Source organism: Dromaius novaehollandiae, chromosome 7 (genome assembly GCF_036370855.1).
Source record: "Dromaius novaehollandiae isolate bDroNov1 chromosome 7, bDroNov1.hap1, whole genome shotgun sequence".
In the NCBI taxonomy this organism is placed as follows: domain Eukaryota; kingdom Metazoa; phylum Chordata; class Aves; order Casuariiformes; family Dromaiidae; genus Dromaius; species Dromaius novaehollandiae.
Genome location: NC_088104.1, coordinates 37,000,131 through 37,016,923, shown reverse-complemented (window position 1 = coordinate 37,016,923; position 16,793 = coordinate 37,000,131). Strand labels below are relative to the sequence as shown.

Sequence of the window (16,793 nt, the reverse complement as noted above, 5' to 3'; positions counted from 1 at the left end):
TGGATTTACCAGAGAGGGGAAGCAAAGAGGAACCCCTTTTGTGTTTGTACGAGCTGCCCAGCCTGCTCTCCTGCTCCAGTAATGCAGGAAAGCAGCAGGCAAGTTCCTCACTCTCTCCCCCTCCCGCTCCAGGTGTATGTCGGAGAAGAGCCCCACGAGCACGTCTGACAGCTTAGACGGAGTAACGAGTCCAGTGCCGCAGCTCTCGGGGACACCCGCGCTGTTTCGAGGCACGCCGCGGCCGCGGGTAAGCGCGGGCGGGGGCTGCGCGCAGGCAGCGGCGGCAGAAGGAGGGCGGGGGGCAGCCTGGGTGTTCACCGCGCCCCCGGAGGAGGAGCGGGCGCAGCGTCGCCTGCCGCCGGGCTCGGCTCGGCTCGGCTCGGCTCGGCTCGGCTCGGCTCCGCTGCCCGGCGGCCCCGGAAGCGCGCGGCGGCTCCGCCCCGTTGCCTGCGCGGCGGCGGCGGAGCGCGGGCGGGTGCGGGCGCGGCATGGCGGCGCCGCGGGCGGGCCCCGGCCGGGTGAGGGCGTGCGCGGCGCGGCGCGGCGCGGAGGGGCGGCGGGGCAGCGGCGGGGCCGCCCGCGGGAGGCGGGTGCGCGCTGCCCGCGGCGGCCGGGAGAGCTGCCCCGGCGCGGCCGGCGGCGGCAGCGGCCCGGGAAGCGGGCGCCGCAGGAGGCAACGGCACGCGTTACACTGCTGCGCGGTCACTGAGCGCCGCGTAGCTGTTTGCAGGTTTTAATTCTCAGAAGTGTTGACTGTGCTAAAGCTCCAGCCTGTTTGTCCCCTGCCTGTGCTGCTGCGTGCGGTGCTGGCAGCTCGCGGGATGCCGTTCGGGGTGTGCCGCGCTCGCCCTCTCTGAGCGGTGCTTGCTGCCCGCCTGCCGTCAGCAGCGCCAAAATCCAGCAGAGACTTGAGACCTAATCCTGCCATCCCCACCTTGCACAGGGTCTCCCATTTGCAGACGGTAGACGAACACGAGCGAAAATCGCTCGCTTTACCAGCGTATCAGGTTTGGGTTTTTCAGTGCGGGTGACATTAAGGGCTTGCTCTTGCTATCATGGAAAACTCCTACAGCAAATTGCCATTGATTTAAATGGAAGTAGGACTGGGCCCCATCCTGGGGACGGGAAGATTCACTTGCAGCTAATCCTGGCTGTTCGAGGCTTATTTTTAGTTGAGAATTAGCTGGGGTTCAGAGGAAGCAGCGTGAGGAGCAGGGAACGGTTGGTTCACTGTGCCTCTTTCAGGGAGCAGCTTCAGATGATATGGGAAAGAAACAAGTGGTAAGTTTGTGGATCTTTGAGTCATCAGTCTGGCAGCCTTATTTATTTATTTTATTTCTAGTTGTATTTTGGAGTGTAGTAAATATTTCTTCCTGTATACTCTTCCAGTGCAATTATATAACACACAATCTGAAAGCAAGCTGCCTTCCTTTTCCTAGATGAGAGAGAATTATCTAGTGTGAGAGCTGGGTTTCAGATTGTTAACAAGGCATACTTATTTTTGAAATGGTATGAAAACTAATGCTTTATCATATTAAAGTGTCTTTTAATAAATAAGCTTGCTTACTTTTTATTGCTCATTATTGAATATTCTTGTTCTGTAATTATGAGCTTACAGCTTCATTAGTAAAAAGAACCTCAGCTCATACTATATACTGTGCAAATATATTGCTATTAAATTATTGTAGTATGTTAATAATTAATTTAAATGACTGATAAACTTTCCTATGGATACAATATCTTATATGAAATGCAAAAATTCTTTAAGCAAACTTGAAATGCAGGCTGCACCTCATGTATGTCTATTAGGTGTGTGTCCCTAATGCAGTGCCCATGCAAATTCAGATAAAAGCATCATGTTGTTCCTTGGTAGTACTGTGAACATTTGTATGTCGTCTCTATTCGGGAGTCTCTCAGTATTTTCTCATGTAGTTACTTACATATGAGATGTTTATAGTCTGGTCTGAGAAGCATAAGAAGCCAAACCTACCTAGCATGTTCTGGCCATACCTGGAAGTAGCTCTTTTCCATGAAGGGGTTTAACAGGCACTCAGAAGAGAGGTGATTTCACACTGACAGAAGTTGTCTTTTGTCTCTGTCCATTCTCTTGCAGTGCCCCCCTCGTGCCCTCCCTCCAGTGCCAAGGTAAGATCAGTTCATCCTATGGAGTGATAATAGTTGTGTACTGCAGTATTTTTTAAAGGTGATGAAAGGAGGAAAAAAAAAAAAACCCAAAACTGAGTAGTTACAAAGGCTTTAAAAAGGTTCCCTTTTCTTGCTAATTTGCTGTCCCAGAAGCCCTTACAATGAATATAAAAGCATTTTGAAGTTTTACAGAGGCAGAGAAACTTTATTATATCATTTCATTTTTATTACTTAAGGAAGTAATCCCATTAAAAAGTTTCAGACAGATGGCTGCTTCAGGTTTATTAACATCTACTGCAGTTTTATTAATGTCCCTCTTTTCAATCTGCTTTTCTCCTCTTCCTTTTTTCCTTGTTTCTTCACGTTCTGTTGTATATTTCAATCATAAATCCTTCTGGATGAAGACTTTTAAAATAAGATGAGGTATTCTTGGATAGGTTTGTAGGTGCGTAGCAGTATGACACAATATAAGGAGAAGTACGGGCTTTTCATTTTCAGTATCCTAGTGGATAGTGCAGAAGGAAAGGCAGTTATACGGGTTTTATGACATAGTACATCAGAGGTCCTTCCAAGTAGCTGAGGGCAAATTTGGTGTTTGTGATTGGTCACATAAAAACAGTGTTCCTGTTTTTAGTAACATACGTGTTCAAGTGTTTCATAACTTCTTTTGTTGGTCTGTTACATATCAGGCAGTAAGGCAAGTTCTAATTAAATAGCCAGGTGATTAAAGCTTTTAATCTGATCCACAGCTTACTAATCGAGAAATTATAAATAGTCACGAACAAACTGTTGAATCTTGATGATTGTTTAGTACCCTTAACCCTGTTGTATGGAATTGTTCATGAAAAGAAATAGAAGTAGAGGGAAGGGAATGAATCACAAACAAAAAAGAAAAGGCGGGTGTGAATTTAACGCTGTTGTGAATTGCGATTGATTCAAAACTAATTTTCTTTTCTTCTTTGTTCCTTTTACATTGCTCTTCTACACTTTCCTCCTTAAATGTGGAAATGTGAAGTGGAAGCCAAGGTGAGTTATTTTAACATTAAAGAGAATTATAAGCATTAATAGTTCCTTTTGATGTCACTTCATCGTCTCTTTAAGGTTTGGTCCCTGTGCTTTTCCACAATGCAGGCTGATAATTATTTAAGCTGCATGGATGCCTGGGCTGTCACCGTTGGAATTGTCTAGTGTTTTTATTTGTTCTCGTGAGTGTTTGCTACTTCTGTACTGAATGAGTGTAACTGGAATGTTGTCACTATGCTCTAAACAAGTTTATTCTTCAGGGCGGTATTGTGAATCTTTCAGTTTTTCATTTATTGCACGTGTATGTGCTTATTTAGTCTCTGTTGCACTCAAGAAAGATTTCTTATCCTCTGTTTTCATGCCATCTTCTGTACTCTCCCTGCTTGTATGAATTGGTGAATTGCCATATTATCTGCAAAAGGTGAAGGATGTCTTCAGTTGTAAGAGGACTCTCTCTCTTTTGGCTAGCAGTGGAATGGCTGCTAAAAAAGGCAAATGGAGATTTCTCCATGCTGGGCAGCTGTAACTGTATTTTATGTTCTACAGATGAGATTCCACTCAGTCGTCCAAAAAAAAGGAAGCCCAAAGGAAAGACTCCATTAGGTAAGACCCTGCCAAGACTGAAAACAGGGTTTGGAATCGCGGGTGAGACCTGTACTGTAGCCAGGCTCCCGACAGAGGCACAGTTCTCAGCTTTGTACTTTACTTCTGAAGTAGTTTCTTCTTCCCTTCCGGTCTGCTTCTGAAGTACTTCTTCCCTAAGTTACTATAATTGATTTTATGTCGACAGACTGGTTTTCACCCTGCCCCCCCCAAGTGCTGTTGTTTTAGAGCAGATCTGTAACACTTACTCGAGTGTCTTGTTCCGTTCCCCTCTTCTTCCACAGGTCTGTTCGCGATACCACTAATATAGCAAATCTTGATACTGTACTGAAAAAATGCCTTTAATTTTTATTCCTGGTTTTCTTTTTTTCTTTCTAAAATTTTTGGATCCTTCATTGAACAGTTAATCCCAGCTGTGAGCTACTTTTGATGTTGAATATGTTATTACGTGCTTGGATTTTTGCATGAACTAAGAACAAGGTAATTTAAATGCAGCTGGCTGGATTTCAGGTTTTGGCCAAATAAAGTCACAAGTTAAGAGCTAAGACCCTAAAATATGACTAGTATCAGAACTTTGTGTTTTACAGAAAATTGGTCTGTAAAGCTAGCGTATGCTTTTAAGCAAGATTGCAAGTCTGATCTCTGTTTTGTTAAAGCAAAATGTGTTGATAGAATCTACTGGATTTCTCTAAAACAGTTTACTTGGAACCTTAAAAGGTTTGATGAATAAACCTCCTTTACCTGATTAAAACTCACTGGAAGATGTTTGTACATAACTAACAGATACAGCTATTGCTAGCAGGGTTTCCTGAGGGTCAGGTTTTGTTTAGTGTTGTTTTAGTGAGCTGAATGATGATATAAAATCTTCCTTGACTTTTGGTCAATACTTTGGTGGTTAATTTTGCGTTTGAGCACAGTAAAACTCTGTAAAACATGGGAAAACCTGTGTTTGAAGTAAAGACGAGAAAGATTCAGTTGTTATCATAAAAACTGCTGTACCTGAAAGGGCTATAAAAAGGTAGATGTGGCATAAAATGGACAAGTAACTTTGTCTTTTTACCCCAAATCATGCAAATTGATGCTACTGCTGCTAGAATACACAAAATTTCATGTAAACGTCTCATGGAAAATTAGTTTCTCCAAAGCCTTGTAATTCATCTTTCCCTGTAATATTACACCATTTTGCCTTTAGTGCTTATCTGCCTAGCCGTGTGTATCAACCTGTAACAAACTGCTATGTTAATTTTCCTTGAACCTTGCATGATAATCTTTTCACGTAGAAAGGAAAAAATATAGAGGCCCCGTTCTTTCATGTGTTAGATTCCTTTCAATTAGTGCTCTGTTGCAGACCTAAATGGGAATTATGCCACTTCTTGGATACCTACAAGAAATTGTCAGAGTGAAAGAGGGGCTGCTGGTTATCACCTTGTATATTCTTACTTCTCACATTTGCTTCCCAGCTCTTACATTTCTGGCCAGTACTTTTCATCTCAGCTGTAAGCAGGCAAATTGAGAAGTTCTGCACAAGGTGTAGATGCTCCCATAACTGAGCTTTATAAGTTTCCTGGCCAAGGAGTGAAACATTCCAAGTCTTGTTGTTTTTACAGCTTTGGTTGTGATCCAGCTTTCCTTGGGGCACAGCTCTTTCTCCTTGTGAAAGATGTGCACACCTAATTCTCTCTAGTTATTTTTTAAGAAGAATGATTGATCAGTCCATTCGTATTGTCCCTCCTTGAGGCATTTTGGTCACAGCATCAAACATTATTAGATTTGTAGTGGTGAGCATTTTTTAATTTTTTGCTCTAATACAAATAAAAGCCAATGTTTATTGTTTTAACATATGCGTCAGAGATGAGCTGAAGCAGCTCAAAGCAACTGAAGTGAGAGAGGAATGCAAAGGGCAGCTTTTTCTTAGCTGTTTCCCAGCTGCTCTGAATTGAGATTGCTGGAGGTTTTCTTCTGGATTTCAGATGGTATTGTGCAAGCAGCTGTTCGGCGGCAGTCTGAAAGCAGTGAGCCCCTAACCCCTGAACCTCATGATGTCCCTCCTCAGAGGAAACGCAAGAAGAAGAAAGTACCTCCTGGTATGTGAAAAAATTGTAGATAGGAAAGAAGACTGAGTACAACTTAGTAACACAGAAGTATGATTGACCAACTTGCATTTTGGTTTAAGAACATTTCAGACCATGTGCACTTGCATGGATAACAGGTGAATGTAATTTTTGGATGAATGGTAGCTTAGAATTTCAGTTTCTGATTCTGGCTTCCATGGGGTACAGATCCTGATGCAAATAATGGCAATACAGTTTTGGAGGTGGTAAAATACATTCTATTATCCAAAACTCAGAAGAACGTCACTTTTTTGCCTTTTTTTTATATAATAGCTATTTATGTATATCAGTAAATACATTATTCTGTAAAAGCTTTGAAATTTTCACATGGCTTATTTTAAATCTTCAGATTCTGAGACCTCTTTTACCCAGCAGAATGTTGCATCCTTATTTCAGAATGGAAATAGCATGGATGTCCCGGAAGCTGAAGAAACAGTGATCCGCAAACAGAGAAAAAGAACTAAGTGAGAAAAGCTACTATAGCTAGTTATAGCTTATAATTCAGGATAACTGTGATAGTGAAGGTGCCTGGTTAAGTTTCTTACATTGTTGCATTGCAAAGATGTGAAATCTTGAAGTCCATGATGCCATTCAACCTTTGCAATAAATAGTATGTGTGTGGTTTCTTCCAGGGCTAATATCTAACTTTATTTGCTTGTTTGTTTAACACATACCTGGGTACATTACAGTTCTGAACATGTTAGCATAAATCTAATGTTTAAGTCACATACATGAGAAATTAGAATGTATAACTGCTTTCTTTAATTTTCCCTTTTTTTTCTTAATTTTATCAGAAACTTAATGCTTTCCAGTCCTTTTTATTTGCCTCTGCTCCAAGAACTAAGCCTTTAAAACATTTAGTCTGCTTTCTACCAAACCATCCACTTTCTTGGCCTTGTAATTAGTTTGTATGGGTTTTTTTTTAATTGTTAATCACTTGTTATATATTTCTTCCCACCTTAGTGTTTTGACACAAACTGGAAGTGAAATGAAAGGAAAAAAAGACTTAACTAGTTGCATGAGAATTTTAGTCCTTAATACTATAAATAAGGGTAGTATTATGCATGTCAGTAGGCTGATCTGTTCTTATCAGCCAAGTTAGATGTATTATATATTGATAGGAGTCGTAAGCTTTTAAATTTTAGTCACTATTCTTTCTCTGCCCTATTGTATGTCCTGTGATGATAGGAAACCTCGGCCAGCAGAAATGCAGTGTTCCAATGAGCTAGAAGTGGAGGAGGAAGACATCATTGAAGATGAGCACAGAAAGAGCCCAGATCAGCAGCCTGTGTTTGCTGCTCCTACTGGGATTAGCCAGCCTGTTAGCAAGGTGTTTGTTGAAAAAAATCGTAAGTAAATCTTGTGATTTATGTAATGTAAGCAAGTTCTTTGTAATTATTTTTTTATATATATTAAAAAAGTGAATATTGCACTATTGTGAAGAATAAAAAAAAATTCCTATCACAAAAATTATTTGCAAATAAATGTACATTGTAATTTTTCAACAGTGAACATTAGTGTTGCTGTGCTGGCACACTTGTTTTAATTTTTTGATTCTGTGTGTGAAAAAGATTGATAAGACAGAACTGAGCTTATTTGACCCCAATATCCTCACAGTACCTTGAGGAACAAGACAGTATCCCATGCTATATTGCAAAAAGTCTTTCATGGGGCAGTGTGTCACATTTTTGCATCCATAGCCTGACCTTCCAGAGTGTAGCACACTGGCAAAGGCATCCTGATTTGAGTCTGTGCTGGCAGAGGACAGGAAGAGGGAGAAGAAATCTTTTGATGGAACTTTTGGCACAGCTTTTTAACATTAATAAGATTAAGCATTAATGTAGAAACGATGTTGGAAGCTAACAGTACTCTCTAATACTAACTTCTCTATCCTTTTAGGGCGTTTCCAGGCAGCTGATCGTGCAGAATTGATTAAAACCACCGAAAATATTAACGTACTTATGGATGTGAAGGCTTCATGGACCACCAGAGATGTTGCCCTCTCAGTGCACCGAAGTTTCAGGTATTTGATAGATTTACATTTTGATGTAAATAAGCAGAAATGGGAGAGGTTCTTCTCCTTGGAAGTTAGCACCTTTTCCCTACCATTGTGATGTATCTTTGTTTCTTTCATATATTCTTAATAAGGGACTTATAGAGAATATGTATTGCAAAATGAGATGCATCCATCAGTTATGATATGATCAGAAAGAAAATACCTGAATTCACACAGTTCCCAGTGAAAAATCTTGAATGGTGAAAAAGAGGGAGGAGCGAAATTGGACTGAGGCATAAGTTTGGACAGAGTAGCAAAAAGTAATTTTTGCAAATGTGGCCATGTTGTAGTACAGAATGGGAAGATGACAGCCATTGTCTTGCTCCCAGTGTATCTCATCTAGAAGTCTGTGCTTGTTCCTGAGCTTTTTGTTACCAAGGAGAATAATGACGGGCATGAAAACACTTTGAGGAAATTCTGGACTGTGTCTCAAGGACAAATTTAAGAGCCTTGCATAAGTGAAAAGGGCTGTGGTCTCGGGGATCTACAGACAGAATTGGAGAGTGCATTTAGCTTCTATCATTATTTGAAGATTATGAAAATCTAATATGGAGGGAAGTATTTGAGGTTTTGCAAGGTGTTTTGCTTCTCTGATGTAATTTGACTCCTGTCGCAGTAATAAAATGAAGTAATGATAGGATCAAGCAAAACATCTGGGTTTTATTTAATGAGTGCTTAGGTACTGGAGCAGTCAGTCAAGGGAGAAGGTGAAAGTCCCATTGTTTAGGATTTTTAAAGCTAGATCAGGAGAAGCATTCAAAAACAGTCTATGAATGGCTGCAATCCTGTCATGGCAAAAAGGTTGAATGGATGGCTTCACAGGGCTTTTCATCTGCAGTTCTTTACTAATTCAAGGTGTTAACCTCATGTAATGTTCTCTTCTCCATTCAGGGTGATTGGACTCTTTACCCATGGCTTCCTTGCTGGGTGTGCTGTATGGAACATCATTATTATCTACGTTTTGGCGGGAAATCAGCTTTCCACGGTTTCTAACCTCCTCCAGCAGTATAAGACACTAGCATACCCAGCTCAGAGTTTGTTCTATTTGTTGCTGTCTATCAGCACTGTCTCAGCCTTCGACAGGTAAAGTACATTTGTATTTGAAAGGCATATGTAGTTCCTGTGCAATACGTTCTTTTCTCCTCTGGCACATTTCAATCTTCTGTTAATGATTTAATATGATATGCTTGGAGTGCAATTTTTACAGATGGCTGGCTATACAAACAAAAGGTGTACTTTTGCAGTCAAAGCCTTGTTACTCATTTCTGTCTACTGCCTGCTTTCTTGCTTCAATATGCTGGTGCTGTTTGTATGATCGTGAGGTGAACCAGACAGGAGAGCTGATGGGGAGAGGAAAGGAGGAAGAGTAATGTTCCTATCGGGTTACTTTCCATGTCTAGCCATTCCCCAGTATGGTTTGTAACATGGCTGTAGTAAAGAGTTTTCCTGGCTCAACTGAGGGTTCTTCATTGTGGCTTAAGGGTGGGAATGAACAGAAGGAGGAGCAAAATGAGAGTAAATTGATATAGCCATCAGAGGCTTGCCAGAGCAGTTTGATAGATGTTTCTTTTAGTGACAGTTTCCATGGCAGCATGGTAAACAGCATGGTGAACCAGGGGAGGAGTCTGTTCTATGGAAAAAGATCATAATGTTTTTTCTTTCATTAGGTGGCAGCAGGGAGGAGACTTGACTTATTCTTCATTTGACTTAGTTTAGATAGGTACAGGCGCAGGAACAATGTGGGCAGTTGGATTAGCATAACTGAGCTGCTGGTATGGACACCGAAATGCATGGTGACAATGAGAGAGGGGGCCAGACCTCTCTGAGGTCTCCCTGTTCCAGAATGGACTGCAGCGTGGAAACTACAAGCCTTGTGGAACACCCTCCTTAGTTTCTGCCTTTCTTTTCTTTGGCATAATGAGGATCATTGCTGGTGTGTGCAATGTAGTTGTGTAGTGAAGCACTGTAACAGAGGCAGAAAAAGGCATCTTGCAAAAAATAAAACAACAGAAGTAGAAGTAATGATTTTATTATCTTACTGTGTTGTGTTACTGACTCTTGTTTTTGTTACTAGGATTGATCTGGCAAAAGCATCCATTGCACTGAGGGGCTTTCTTACCCTAGACCCAGCAGCAATAGCCTCTTTCTGTAAGTGTTCTGAAATGATTCAAACATTGTCCAAAGGAAAGTAAATGGAGAAATCCTAGGATAAGTTTTCAGTGAAAACTTCTCCCTGGTTATTTTCAGGTGAAATGACTTGCTAAGTAGTAGAAAATGGTATTCAAGGGCTCTAAACATTTTGCTACATTGTTGTTTCTTTCAACATTAGGGATTAGAAGTATTAGTGGGGCTATGAGTGAGATATTTCTTTTCCCACTTCTGAACACAAAACAAAGATCTGCCAAAAAAAGAGTGGTGAGATGCCACCTTTGATGTAGCCAATAGAAGCAGAAGTGCAGAAACCAGATTTCGATGGGTTGGGATGCTGAAGAAGACAGAATGAGTTAAAGGAGACAGTTTCGTTGGAGGCAGGGGAAGAGAGAGAAGATAGAGAGAAGAAAGAAAATGTAGTGATAATTATCGTGTCCTGATGAAACAGCATTTTTATAGTTTATGGCTAACACTACTAATTCCATTTCTTCCAGTGTACTTTGCTGCTCTTATCTTATCCTTGAGCCAGCAGATGACATGTGACAGAATTAACCTCTACACCCCACCTTCAGAAAATGGCAGCATCTGGTAGGAAACTAAAAAATCACTTCTGTAAATTAGAGCATAAGTCACTTTATAACATAATCCACTTAGGAATTTTTGTCAAACTCGTGGATTTGAAAGGTTATACGTATGAAAGTACTAATGAAAGATTTCATTACTAAGCCTGTCTTTATGTGACCTTGACCTGAGTTTTTGATAATTTCACTAAAAGATGAGAACTCTCTAAGTTGGGCTCAGTCCTGCTGGTCTCAGATCCATTGTACCTTGAACAAGAGCCTGCCTGAGTGATGCTGAAAACTTCGAGCCTGGCAGGAAACTTAAGAATCTCTTCTGCTGGGGAAATGTGACTCCACTGAGAACCCTTTTGTGTGCAAGGGAAGAACATTCTGTTGGGAGTCAGTGCTGTTTTTGGAGGAGACAGTATAATCTGTCCAAGAAATAGGATGCAAGGGCTTAGCAGACACAAATGACAGTAAATTTGAAGTGATGTTTCATGCTAGGAGCTCCCACTTAAATCTGAGACCTTGTAACAGGATTCAACTCTTATAGCATGATTTTTTTAATTAGACCAGGAGAGGTTAAATACAGAAAAGTGTTTACATGAAAACTTGATGTTTTAGGTATTCAGACAGTTTTCCTCTTTAATGACTTTTTTTAAGTGTTTGTTCAGTTTATTGAAAAGCCTAGTCTTCAGTAACAAAACCTCAACCTACATGACTGATAGTATTATGACAGTAAGAAAGGTATAGACTAACTTAAATCGTAACTTTCTTCAAGCCCTAGATGATCTGCCTTACCGCATGTGTACGCAAGCCCTTATGCTGGCTTCCAGCCAGACTTTCCCAACTTGCTGTTCACTTGCCTTGCTGCCTCATGAGGAAGTACCTTAAATAAGATAGACTTAATGCATTGTGCTGTGCCTTTCACCACAGTAAAAGTTAACCATGCATTTTGACTTTCATTTTCTTTCTCTTGGTCAGGGAAAGGAATTTACTATTGAAATCTACAATCTATCACTGTCAGATAATAGGGTTTCTTAGCTGAGTCCATGTCTTTGGTATTCACGCTCTTTACCAGGCCTTTGTAACTCAAACCCATCAGGATGGTAGAAGTAGCACCTGGTTTAGCAAGTTTGTTGTTGTGATACTCTGTTGAAATGACTATTGCAACACATATGTACCAGTGAACCCCTGACTGATCAGTTGATGTGCATTGCCCAGGATGGCAGGTACAGAGGAAGAAATTCTTCAGCCATGGATTGTGGTGAATTTGGTGGTGTCTATTCTGGTTGGGACAAGTTGGATTTTCCTGTCTTACCGACCAGAGCTAGACCACGGTGAAGGTAGGAAACATTTGACGACTTTTGTTCAGGCTTTTATCTGTTGTGTTTTGTATTTAAGATTAGTCCTGAGAAGTGCTGCGGTTAAGGAATGATGTGCTTTGTCTTCTCTCCTAGTAACTTTTCAGGTGTTTTTTAGGATTCTGGTATCTGTGTTTGGTCTTCCAAAGAAAAAGTAGTAACGGGGAGGAAACATGAGGAAATAAAGACTTGTTTGTCTTGAAGCAGTTTTTGACTGTGGGTCATCTTTGTAGAAAAAAATAATTTTGATTTTAACAGCATTTTGAACATTTGAAATTTATTCTGCTTATGTTTTAGAAAATTTCTGTATGTTGTTAATGCCCCTTTTGCAAATGTGTGTGAATGTGTTTTGAGTTCAGTTTGGTGGTATTTTTCAACAGAACATTACTTGGTGACAGCTAGCTGTGAGCAGTATAATTCATGACTCTCTGTCTCAGGTTCCTGTGTCGCTAACTTAACACTGTCATTCACAAGGCTGGGTATGTAGAAAAATGAATGAGTCTGTAAATGGAAAACTTCCTTCCTGAGTCTGACACTTCCAAAACTTTAACAGGCCCTCAGTCTACTTTCTGATTTTATTTAAGTGTCCAAGCTGAATGCAGGATGATATTGCACGTGATCGGTTGTCAACATCATTGCTAATTCTGTTAACATTTCGGGGGCAACAAGAAGTTTTTAAGTGACAGTGGTGGCTCTTGCTGTTACTGAGTTTTCGATTGGGAAGAAAAGGAGGAGGCTCAGGGAAATGCCAGAGAACTTTTCAGGTATAATTAAATTGTTTTCAGATGAAGCTTTTTAAATAGAATTCTTTTCTCTCTCTTTCAGAACTGATGTTTCATGCTGAAATTGAGGAATTTCCCCAGGGGGATATCTTACCCAAAGTCCAGCCATAGTGTGGAACAAACATCTTCAAATACTGTAGCTGTGACCGATGGCTCAACATTTTCTTTGTTTTGTAGCCATATATTTTACCTTTCATAAAGCAAAAATTGTATTTTTGTATTGTATATATTTGGTTTTGTTTGATCTTTTATGTATGCTATTTTTTAAATTTCCAAAGATGACTGAGAACTTTTATACTTCTGCTTTTTGTTTTATAAAGTAAATTATCTCTAGTGCATAAAGTCAAGCTGGTTATGTAAACACTGCTGCCTAGATAGCCAAAAAAAATAGATGGATGCAGAAGATCAGGTATTCAGTGTTTTTAGCCAACTCTACGTTCTTCAACAACCTGCACTTTGTTATTGATGCTGATATCAGCTCATACAATTAGGTTGTCTGACTTGGCTAAATATTTTCTAGAGATTATAACAAATCTCCTTATGAAGAAAGCAGTTTAAGAAAGGTTATCACAAAACACAAAGTTAGCATGTAATAAACATTTCAAAGTTAAGCATAAAACAATTTTAGTTGTCATAAAAAATATTTTTCTAGAGTATGGGGCTGGATTGTCAAGGACTTGGTTTGATAATTCCTTAAAAGAGGACGCTTTTCTTTTTCGTATCTGTTTAGCTCTCTTGACAAAGGTACTGATGATACCAAGCTCTTGTAAGATGGTGTAGATGCAAGAAACAGAAGTTTTAACGTTGCAGCAGTTTGGCCAGCTATTGAATACCTAAAATGTCCTTTAATCAAGTGGGGCTTTTTGGGTTGCCAGTAGAAAATATGTCATGTAACTACTTGGTAGTCAGGATGTGCAACTGTTACAAGGCCAGTCACAGGAATAGTGTTCTAATTTCTATTTATCTTGTGTGGTATGGTAAGAGTAATAGCCTTACTCATTGCTCTTTCTAGAGAAACTTGGGATTCACAGATGTTACTTCAACCTATTTTGATGGAGAATGATTTCTTCCAAAATTATGTTTGTGGCTTTGTGTTAGGAATGAAACAGGAAATTTCTTCCTAAAATTATAAGAAAATGCTTATTAAAGCAAAATAAAAACCCTACAGCAACCTACCTTCTATGTAGTGACATTCTAGTAGTAGTGGCAGTTCATTGTTTTTGATGACAGCCAAGATTTTTTTCCTCTATATTTCAGCAGCAAATACAGATGTCTGCCAGGACAAGGCAACGTCCTAAGCAGACGTAGGCAAGAATTAGTTTAAAATCCATTTCTCAAGAAATATCCCCTAAAGTATACATCCTATTTGTGTATTTAATATGTATTGATTTTACACTGTTATATTTAATACATGTGTCTAAGTGGGTTTGTGAAGGCGTGCAGTTCGCTGGAGAACTGCAATTTGTAGTGGTGAAGATGAGAGTAGCCAGATGGTAAAGGGCCAGTAACTTTTTATGCTGTTACCTCTGTTGCTTTAGAGTAAGAATGAAAAGATGAGTAATGAGGGCTCTTGCTGCCCTGTAGAACACTGTTATCCTCATCCAGCACATGTAGGAAACTCTAAATTTCAGTGTTCCTGATGTTTTTAGAACGCTGTGAGTAATCTTGAATAAGATGGTTCCACCAAAATTAAAAGGACATGTTCCATTGCTGTTGGCCATATTCTAGAGCATTTACTTCATCGTGGGAAAAAGATGTTAACTTTTTATGCAAATTGTTATGGCCCTTGTGTATGTATTTTTGAATGATTGAAGAGCTAAATTATGCCTTGCACTGCACTATACACTAAAATGGAGAGCGTTAGGGTGGCACCCCTCTTCAGTGTGACATTGGAGGGGCTTTTGTCTCGATTTGGAGGAGGAGATGGGGGAAGAGGCACTACTTAGTGTTTCCTTGTAGGTTTCCACCCCAGGGGAGATGAGCATAGGACTGTCTTCACAGGTGGTGTGTTTGATTTGCAGAATCGCTGCGTTCCTGAAGGTAAGATTAATGCTGGCTTCTAGGTCTGTGTGCTGTTTGACGTTCCTGTCAAGTTGGGCTTGATAAGAAGTGTAATTTTGCCCATAAAGAGGAAGTATGGAGCTCAGCGCTCAACAGTCCTAAGACGTCAGATCAGTACAGGAAAAACTTGAATAACTTAACTGCTTGATTTAATTTCTGCCATTGTTGCTAGGAATGGGCCTTCTAAGTGTCCGTTTGACAGAGCACACGCTAGCCCAGAGCCAGATACGTTCTCGTTCTGAGGTATGGGGTTGGCTTAAATGAATGAGCAGGGGTTAAGTTAATGATCTTAATGTGGTATTTCAAACTAGGCTTGCCTTTCTGGTTTATATTTTGGGGAAGGTCTGGATATATTCATATTTGAATTAACAAGGTTTGAAATTTGTAATGTAAAATCACATAAAAGTAAACAATTTGGCTAATTACATTTTTTACAAAGTACTTTTCATTCCTTTAAGCCTCACAGAGGACCTTGAGTTCAGTTGAGGGCTTTTTTGTTTAGCTACTTGGAAAGTTTATAACTTCGTAAAGTTTACAAAATAGATATTTAATTAAACAATATGCAGTATCTGTGGAAGCCTTAACTGAAATGCTTTTGTGCATTTCTATACCGTTGTTTTTAATGCAGTATTTTTGTGTTTAATGAAAAATATTACCTGGAAGTTAGTGCCAATTTCTCATTTTTAAGTATATAAAACACTGAAACTGATCTATACTGCTGTTAAAACTCACTGTACTACTTTGTACTGTTTCCAAATAATTGGCATATTTAAAATGAAGCTGTCTAACTCATTTTTTTTTTCCAATGCTGACATTGTATATAATATGCAATCTTTGAACAGATGGTTATGGGGAAGCATCTGTGTGTGTGTGGGGGGGGGGGGGGGGCTTCCTGCTCTACCTGTCTTGCACGCAAGCAGAAATGGTACTGTAAAATCTTGAAAACTAGCAAGTACATTTGAAAACTGGGCAGGTTGCCGTGGGGCGCGCGCGGCGCGCCGCCCTCCGCCCCGCCCGCCTTTGTGCACGCGCCGCCGAAGCCGCTAACGGCCGTTGGGGCGGCTGCTAACGGTCGTTACGGGGGCGGCCCCGCCGAGGCGGCTAACGGCCGTTGGGGCAGCGGCCCCGCGATGCCGGACTCGGGCCCGAAGGAGGCGGCGGGGCCGGCCGTTGCCCCGCCGGGACTCACTGCCGTTTCCTTCCTGGGCTCTAGTCCCTCCTGCTCTTCCGAGCAGTCCCTACACTCCCTCAGCCTCAAGCAGGGGGGAGCCAAGCAAAATAAGGCACAGAAGCTCACCAAGGTGCGGGCGGGGCCAGCGGGCAGCCCCCACTGCTGCAGCGGGGGCGGGGGGCGGGGGGGGTCTCCCGACCCCACACCGCTGCGCCCGGGTGCAGCCCTTCTCGCACCCCTTCTTGCCTCTGTCCTGCCGGCTCGTGTGCCTCGGGAGCATGTGGGAGGAGCAGAGAGGGAAAGCAGCCTTCATAACATACATTAGCTGTAGGAACTTGGATTTTATCTCTAGGTGTTTTTAAGGTCCTAGGGACATTCTTCTGTGTTGTGTTTAAAAATACAGACCCCGGGTTAGTCAAGAAATAATGGTACCGCGCATTTTCTAAAAATTACGGAATATTTTTTTTCTTCCCTTTGGTAGCTGCTGCAGATAGGTGTGCAGTCGTTTGCTGAAGAAGTTGAGCAACCAGATGTTGACAATTTAGTGCCTTGTGGAGAAGTGGTATGTGTATATCACCACCGGTTCTCAAACTGGTGCATCTGTGGTACCTGCAGGACAAACGTGGCAGTTCTAGGGCATGGGTTTGCCACAGTCTACTCCCAAAGTTGCCTTGCATGTAGCCCCAGGATTTCATTAATAACGCATACTAAAGTAATAGGTTGGTATTCAATTTTTGCAAGTCACCTGTTTGTCACCTGATACTAC

The 16,793-nt window shown here is 41.1% G+C and overlaps 1 protein-coding gene across 2 annotated transcripts; it reads left to right on the top strand.

The window, feature by feature from the left end:
• The first annotated feature begins 406 nt into the window (after positions 1-406).
• Positions 407-15,635, top strand: TMEM237 (transmembrane protein 237). 2 transcript variants are annotated; one of them, XM_064515203.1, is made up of 14 exons: positions 409-518; positions 1,246-1,281; positions 2,114-2,145; positions 3,161-3,171; positions 3,715-3,771; positions 5,742-5,855; positions 6,232-6,346; positions 7,071-7,231; positions 7,782-7,905; positions 8,830-9,021; positions 10,013-10,086; positions 10,584-10,677; positions 11,874-11,995; positions 12,839-15,635. In XM_064515203.1, exons 1-14 carry the CDS (start codon positions 489-491, stop codon positions 12,904-12,906), a joined length of 1,230 nt encoding a protein of 409 aa, XP_064371273.1. In that variant the 5' UTR covers positions 409-488; the 3' UTR covers positions 12,907-15,635. The 2 variants fall into 2 exon arrangements, with proteins under 2 accessions (XP_064371274.1, XP_064371273.1); XM_064515204.1 differs by lacking the exon at positions 1,246-1,281 and having other exon boundaries at positions 407-518.
• The last annotated feature ends 1,158 nt before the right edge of the window (positions 15,636-16,793 follow it).